The sequence below is a fragment of the Gossypium raimondii genome, chromosome 5, assembly GCF_025698545.1.
Source record: "Gossypium raimondii isolate GPD5lz chromosome 5, ASM2569854v1, whole genome shotgun sequence".
Lineage (NCBI taxonomy): Eukaryota > Viridiplantae > Streptophyta > Magnoliopsida > Malvales > Malvaceae > Gossypium > Gossypium raimondii.
Window position 1 is genome coordinate 43,924,718 of NC_068569.1, and position 8,113 is coordinate 43,932,830.

Here is an 8,113-nt window from a genome sequence, read left to right on the forward strand (position 1 = left end):
CTCGAGCAGCATCGGCACATTGGTGCTTGGATGTGGGGGAGCCTCGTGCACCATCGGCACCTTGGTGCTCGGATGTGCGGGAGCCTCAGCCACTATCGGTAACCTTGGTGCTCGAAAGTGCAGGAGCCTCGAGCACCATCGACAACTTGGTGCTAGGATGTGCGGAAGCCTCGAGCACCAAAGCTAAAGTTGGGCCCCTGTTGGTGCTGGAGCGTCGGGCTAAAAAAACTGCCCCCGTTTCAGACACATGAATGTCGCCTGGTAGTGAGCGTTTCTGATTTTTTTCCAAGAATTGGGCGATTTTGGTTCTTGTTTTCTGGCGTGTGTGTCTGCCTTATTCGTCTTGAATATTATGGCAGTAAAGGGGGTTTGATTGTGTTGTTTTTCTTTCTCGTGTTGTTGATTACCTTTCGATTTTGTGTTGTTATCCTACGATTTTGCTTTTATTTCCTGTTTTCCTTTTGAGGGTTCGTCTGAGTTGATTACGACTGGTTCTGGGAGGTGTTTGATCGCTGGACAAGACGTTTTGCGCGTCTTGTCGTTGTCGTGTTATCGCACGGGGCTTGCCTGCTGGTTTCTTGCGGTGTTTCCTCGTGATCTTGGTGGCAGAGGGTTTTGACCGCTGTACAAAGGGTTTGTGTGCGGGGCCCGCCTGGCGTTTCTTTTTTGGTTCTTTGTTTGTCTTCCTGAATTTTTTATTCATTTTTCTTCTCTGTTGATTTTTTTGGGGGTTTTACGTAAGTGGTGTTGGGTTTTGCATAGTTTTGCATGGTTTTGACGTTCTTTCTCGTGGGGTTTGACGAATTGTCACCGTGGCCCACACGGAGGTTTTTTGGCTCATGTTTTGACTTTTCTATTTCCGTACATTTCTTGGTATTTGTTTTTTGCATGGTTCTGTAGGGTTTCTTCCCGTTGTTAAGCTCGTGCTTGTTGTGCAGGCTCCCCTTCGGATTTTTTGCATTTTCGGTGGGGATCTGTTTGAGTGCTTCCTCTCTTTTTTATTTTCTGGGTGTTTCTCTGTTTTTCTTGTTTTCCTGCGTCTCGGCTAGCCTCTAGGTTGTGCTGTCGACTACGTTTTTCTCGTGTTCTATCTTTCGATTACGTTTCGGTTTCTGGCCTCTGTTTTCTGGTTCTTGGTTGTCTTGATAGGTATCTGTTTGGGCGACAAATGGAAGAAAGACAAGATACTGACGTGAGAACTATGACGGATGAGATCAATGATCTTTTGGAGAAGCTGAAATTCTCAGAAGAAGAGACCATACGGGTTGTTTGTACAAGTGAAATAAACAACGCCCGGGGCTTTGAGTCATGGGCGATTGGCAAAATAATGGCGATCGAAATACCGAATAAGGAGGCGATGTATAGGGTATTCAAATCGCTATGGTTTACAAAAGAGGAAGTGGATTTTGTAGCACTAAAAGAGGGACCCGTCATTGTTAAATTTAGATGCACGGAGGATCGTAGCCGTATTCTGAATCTTTCGCCCTGGCTGTTTGATCGATGCCTATTCTCCATGTTGCAGTTCGAAAAAGGAAAAGAAATTGATTTGTATGAGTTCTGGATGTCTCCATTTTGGTTGAGGGTTTACAATATCCCTATTGAACTGATGGATCGTCAGATGGCCCTGGATATTGGCAATGCTATAGGAGACCTGGTAGCTATTGACTGGAAGGACCGGAATGGAGGGTGGACGGAGTTCATGAGACTCAAAGTTAAGATCAATGTGTTAAAACCGTTGAGAAGGATCGTGAAGCTCGTTGGTAGGGATGGTACAGAAACGATAGGGCTGCTAAAGTATAAGAGACTCCCAGACTCTTGCTATGAGTGCGGGATTATAGGACATACTGTTAAAAAGTGCACCTTAATCAAGGAGAATGATGGAGTAAATGGGCTAAGCCCCCAGTATGGAAGCTGGATGAGGGCACCCATCGGGACCCAAAACTAAGAAAGAGGTATGAGAAGAAATGGGGTGGAATTAGTTATGGCTAAGGCAAAAATGAACGTGGAAATAGACGAGAGCCAGACAAATTCGATGGGTGGAAGTGAGCAGATTGTGCACAAAGGGAGAGAAAAGAGTGGAGAAGAAGGCTCAACATCCAATTCTCCTCTGGAAAGGAAGTACCATAGGGCCATGAGGGATGGAATGGAAAGATTTAAGAGCAAACGTAAAAGACAGAGGGGTCCAATTGGAGAGAACACGGATGATAGCCCGGCCAGGCTTGTTAAGAGGAGACTTTTAGACTCTGTTTTACCTTTGAAGGCGGTGGCTGGTGACCAACCCCGCCATGAGCAATGAAAATTTTTTGCTGGAACTGTCATGGGATTGGAAACCCTGCGACAGTTCGTGAGTTAAAGCAACTCCTTGTTGCTAATGATCCGGATATTGTTTTTCTATGTGAGACAAAAATTCATTCTAATGCGGTTTCTCGTGTTCGCTCGATATGCAGGATGGAGGGGTGCCTTGCTGTTAGCTCGGATGGGAAGAGTGGCGGTTTGGCCTTGATGTGGAGGGAAGGTGTTAGGGTCATGGTGCAGAATTACTCCAAATATCATATTGATGCCTCTGTTAGCATGGAGGATGGTGAGACTCTCAGGTTCACGGGTTTCTATGGTCAAGCTGATCCGCGCTCCAGACAAAATGCTTGGGATATGTTGAGAAGGGTCAAGAGTAGGAATAATGAAAAATAGATTGTGGAGGGGATTTTAACGATATTTTGAACAATGCTGAAAAGGAAGGTGGCCGTAGAAAGCCGAAAACCCTCATGGATGAGTTCGCTAACTTCCTTGATGAGCTGAACCTGTCTGATGTTAAAACCTGTAATGGGTGGTACACGTGGACTAATAACAGAGATGGTAATGGCTTGGTTAAGGAAAGGTTGGACAGATTCATCATTTCTGATGCTGTTATGGAAAGTCTGCCGTTCCTTATTACTTATATTGTGAGACAATCTAAATCTGACCATGAGGCGATCCTTTTGGATACGGAAGGGAACAAGCCTAAGAATAAGAATATCGACCAGAGGGTGAGGTTCCGGTACGACCATTGTTGGTCTAAGGAGAAGGGTGCTAGAGACATTATTAATGGGATTTGGTCGAACAGGGAGAGGGACTCGTTGGAGAAGATGGAGTCTGTTAGGGTTAAACTGGGCCCGTGGCAAAACCATCGTTATCGTAATATGAAGACTAGGATTAAAGAGTTGGAGAAGGAGATTAGCAGATTAATGGACGGGCTCTCTTGTGATCAGTCGACAAGCCTGCTGAAGGATGCTAGAAGGAGGCTGGGCCATCTTTATGATGTGGAGGAAAGGTATTGGGCTACTAGGGCGCGTTCCCAGTGGCTTAAAGACGGGGACAGAAACACCCGTTATTTCCATGTTTGGGCTTCGGGCCGCCGAAAGAAAAATTACATTGAGAGGCTGAAAGATACGTATGAAATTTGGCATGAGGACAAGAAGGAGATTTGCGATATTGCTTGGAAATATTTTAATGAGCTTTTCAAGACGTCGATAAACATGGATGACGAGTGTAATCTTCAGGCTGTGCCCGAGTGTATTAATGACGAGATTAATAGAAAGTTGAACGGGGAGTTCACTAATGAGGAGATCCTGAGAGCCTTCAACCAGATGGACCCTCGCAAGGCTCCTGGCATTGATGGTTTATCGGGGAGTTTTTTCAAGGACCACTGGTCGAGTGTGGGGGCTGATGTTCTTCTCTTATGCCATGATATCCTACAGGGCAGTAGGAGTGCTGCGTGTGTTAATGAGACGCTTATTGTGTTGATCCCAAAGATTAAGAATCCTTGCGAGATGGTGAACTTTCGCCCTATAAGCCTTTGTAGGGTGGTTTACAAGATCGTGGCTAAAACCCTTGCTAATCGGCTTAAGGAGGTTCTTCACTTGTGTATTAGTCACAACCAAAGCGCCTTTGTGCCTAACAGAATGATCCATGACAATGTCTTAGTTGCTCACGAGCTCATGCACTATCTTCGTAGCTCCAAAAATGGTCCGAATAAGGGTTGTGTGATTAAGCTTGATATGAGCAAGGCTTACGACCGGGTCGAGTGGAGTTTCCTGGAAAAAGTTTTGTTAAAAATGGGCTTTTCTAATGCTTGGGTTGTTAAAATTATGGATTGTGTTTGCTCTGTTCGGTATAGAGTTAAATGTAATGATACTCTGTCCGATGTTATTTCTCCGGAGAGGGGGCTACGTCAGGGGGATCCGTTATCCCCCTATTTGTTCTTGTTCTGCATGGAAGCCCTCTCTCGTATGCTTATTGAATCTCAAGGTCTTAATAAACTGAAAGGCATCAGGGCTTGTAAGGATGGCTCGAGAATTAATCATCTCTTTTTTGCTGATGACGCTCTTTTGTTTGTTAGGAATAAGAAAAGCGAGGTGGAGGAGTTCACAAAGATTCTGGAGGCGTTCGAGAGGATGTCTGGTCAACGGGTCAACTTGGACAAATCTATGGTTTATTTTAGTCTGAAAACAAATGCCGCTAGCCGTGCTATGATTAGGGGGCTCAAGATGAAGGTTGTGACTCACTTCGATGGTTACCTTGGATTGCCTCTCCCGATGGGAAATAGGAAGTCTGTGGCCTTTAAAAGCATTCTTGACCGGATAGCCAATAGGACCATCAGCTGGTCTAAGAGACTTCTTTCAAATGGTGGCAAAGAGATCTTCATTAAGTCGATTCTACAGTCGATTCCTACGTATGCCTTCTCGGTCTTTATGGTCCCCAAGGGTATCTTGGAGGAGATCCAAGCTTTGGTTTGCCGTGTGTGGTGGGGGGAAAAAATATGAACAGAGGGTGGCATATGTTAGCGTGGGACAGCATGTGTCTTCCTAAAGGCATGGGGGCTCGGTTTTAGGGACCTTCACCGTTTTAATGTGGCGTTATTAGGCAGACAAGTGTGGCGTCTCATGAGCTGCAGGGATACGCTTTGTTTTGAAGTTCTCAGCGCTAAATACTTCCCAGAGGGTGATGTGCTGCATCCCAAAAATATTGATAAGCCTTCCTTTACGTGGAAGAGCATTGTGAAGGCGGCCAGCGAGTTGTATGATGGCTTTGGCTGGAATGTGGGGAACGGGAATAAGATTGATTTGTGGAAAGAGAACTGGGGTTTTGAGGGCTTATCGGGTGACTCTATTGGCCTTCCGAGAAGGGAGATCCAGGAGAATAGAGTTTGCGAGCTGTTGAATGAGGAGAAAGATGGTTGGAATGAGAGGAGGGTGAGGGAGATTTATGGTGATTCAGTGGGGGACCAAGTTTGTAATATTCCTATTATCCCTGATGGTCCGAACGATTCTCGTATTTGGTTTCATAGCCCGTTTGGTAATTATTCCACTAAATCTGCTTATTCGTGGTTGACTCTCAGGCATGTGGGGCTGGGGCCTCACCGGTTCTTCGGGAAGATGGTGTGGAAGTTGCAAACGTTGCTTAAGATCAGAATTTTCTGTTGGCGTATTGGGCATGATATTCTCCCCATTTATGAAAAAATTTCAACTATCAGAAGGGATTTCAACAGTGACTGCCCGAGGTGTGGTAGAGACAAAGAGACCCTTATCCACGCGTTGAAAGATTGCCCTAAGGCTCGGGCAGTGCTGGTGCATAGGGGTTTGAATAGTAATTGCTGGATGGTAACCACTGCCGGGGTGTGGACTGGATCAAAGAGGTGGCTCGCTCGCTGGATGTTAAGGCTTTCTCGGACTTTCTTACGGTCCTTTAGAATATTTGGAACTGCAGGAATAACAAAGTGTTTCGGAATTTGGAGGAGGAGGCCAAAGTAACGTGGGAGAGAGCTACTGCGTTGAGCCATGACTTTCGCATTTTTAACTTGCTGAAGGAGCCGGCTCTGCCAAAGCCTGCTGTAAAGGAGGGATGGCGTAAGCCGAACCAAGGGAGGCTGAAGATTAACTTTGATGCAGCGGTAAAAGATCGGAAGACCAGCTTTGGAATTATTGCTCGTGACCACGAGGGTTTTATCTTGGGGGGTCGTGCTGGGGTGTTAAACAGAAGCTACAGTGCAGAATGGGCGGAATTTTACGCGCTGGAGGAGAGCGTTAATTTGGCTAAGGAAAATTTGTGGGCCCGGGTGGATTTTGAATCTGATTGCGCTAGCCTAGTTAATCGCCTCAGAAGACCGAATGTTGACTTGTCAACTTTGGGCTACTGCATTCGGGATTTGCTTAGTAATTTGAATCCGAGCTTTAGTTTTGTTTTCAAGTGGGCCCCCCGCTGCTGTAATAAAGCTGCTGATCAGCTTTGTTGTTTGGCTTTCACTAATAATTGTACTGAAACTTTTGATTTGGATTACCCGAGGGAAATCCACAATATTGTATTAAGTGATGCTATTAATTGAGGTGGCCTTTGTGGCTTTTCTTTCAAAAAAAAAGAATGTCGCCTGGTAGCACCTGGTAGCAAAGCAGCGAAGCGCGCGTTTTCTTTTTTCTCCAAGAATTGGGCGATTCTGTTCCTTGCTCTTGTGTTCGTGTGTGTCTGCCTTAGCGTTCAATGGCAGTAGTGGTGGGCTGAATGTCTTTGGTGTTACGTAGTGGTGCTTTTTGGCTGTTTCTGTTTCTCTTTTCTGGAGTTTGTGATTCGTGGTCTGTTGTGGGGGTTTTCGTCAATGTCCTGTTGATAAAGAGAGGGTTCTTGATAGGCATGATTGTTGACCGGCTTGATTTTGATTGTGCGGCACGGAGTTTCTGATTTGATGTGATAGGTTCTGCGTTTGGCTTTGGTCGGATTGGACGTCTCTTGCAGACTTTTGCGTGGATTTTGGTGTTTTCTATTCGTTTTATTTTTGTTTCTTGTGTTATCGTGGTGCTTGCATGCAAAAAAGATTTTGGCTACGTGGGTTTTTGCATGGTCATTCGGGTTTTCGCGATAAAAATTTTGTGTGGGACCGCGCTGGCCAGATTTTTCCCTATTAACTTTCTACGTCCCATCATCGTCGCTCTTGCATGTTTAAGGGTTTTTTATTTCTTTTATTTCTTGCGTTTATGCATGTCTTTCTTGTACGATTGGTCCTGAACGTTCTTGACCCTTCTATGCTGACTGTTCCACCATCGTCGTCGCAAGGGATTTAGTGCCCTTTTGGGTTTGTTTCGTTTCGTTGGTTTTTTGGGTTTTGTGGGGTTTTGTTTTTCTGGGAGTTGTGGGGGGTCTTTTGTTGGTTTGCCCTGTTCTTGAAACCTGGGGTGGGGTTCGGCTGTCGGACGTTGGGCGTTGTTTCTTTGGGGGGTTTTCTCGTTTATTGTGGTTTGTCTCTGGGTGCAGTTTCCTTCCTCCTCTCGTAGTTCTTGTTTTCGCTCATGTCTTGTGGGTTGAGTTGCTGCGTCCTCTTCGGTGGCGGGGATCGGGTTTTCCCTCAAGTCTAGTCAAGGTCTTTGAGTCGGTAGGCTAAGGTGTTTTTGGTGGTGGTGCCCTTGTATTCTCCTGGTTTCCTCCCTTCTCAAGGTGTCGGTTTGCTGGGATACAGCCTTCTCAATGAAATTCTTGTGTTGGAATTGTCGTGGTCTGGGGAATTCTGCTAAAATAAGGGAGCTAAAGCAACTTATCGCTGTCAACAACCCTGATGTTACATTCCTTAGCCAAACCAAAATGTCTGCCAATGATTTTCGTAGGGTTCAGAATAACTGTAGGCTGCAGAATGGTTTAGCTGTTAATTCAGAGGGTCGGAGTGGTGGGCTTGCGTTGATGTGGAGGGACGGGATGAATGTGTCTATACAAAACTTCTCCAAACATCATATAGACTCCAAGGTTAGACTGGATGACAACAAGGTTAGACTGGATGACAACAAAACCATTTGGGTTACGGGATTCTATGGGCATGCGAATCCGAATTTTAGAAGAAGCTCTTGGGATATTTTGCGGAGGGTTGGGGAATCGGTGAGGGAGGAGTGGGTGGTAGGAGGTGATTTCAATGCTATATTGAATGATGCTGAGAAACAAGGAGGTCGCAGGCTTTGGTGGATATTAAGCCTGACAGTAGATGGTTTACATGGGTAAACAACAGAAATGAGGGGAGTCTGATGAAGGAAAGACTTGATAGATTCCTCACCTCGGTGGAAGTGGTGGAAAATTTCCCGTTTATAGCTACTAAAGTGGTCCG

At 45.6% G+C, this 8,113-nt stretch overlaps 1 protein-coding gene across 1 annotated transcript; it reads left to right on the top strand.

Annotated features, from left to right (window-relative positions):
* The first annotated feature begins 2,292 nt into the window (after positions 1-2,292).
* Positions 2,293-6,358, top strand: LOC105767072 (uncharacterized). The gene is made up of 4 exons (XM_012586597.2): positions 2,293-2,661; positions 2,733-4,766; positions 4,848-5,671; positions 5,743-6,358. The coding sequence occupies exons 1-4, from the start codon at positions 2,293-2,295 to the stop codon at positions 6,356-6,358; spliced, it is 3,843 nt and encodes a 1,280-aa protein (XP_012442051.2).
* The last annotated feature ends 1,755 nt before the right edge of the window (positions 6,359-8,113 follow it).

What these genes read in the sequence shown, in the direction of transcription:
- LOC105767072 (XM_012586597.2), top strand. Translation starts at nt 2,293, where the DNA reads ATGAAAATTTTTTGCTGGAACTGTCATGGGATTGGAAACCCTGCGACA. An exon ending in CTTGGGATATGTTGAGAAGG is followed by an intron (nt 2,662 to 2,732) that starts GTCAAGAGTAGG and finishes AATGCTGAAAAG; the next exon opens with GAAGGTGGCCGTAGAAAGCC. An exon ending in GTGTGGACTGGATCAAAGAG is followed by an intron (nt 5,672 to 5,742) that starts GTGGCTCGCTCG and finishes TTGGAACTGCAG; the next exon opens with GAATAACAAAGTGTTTCGGA.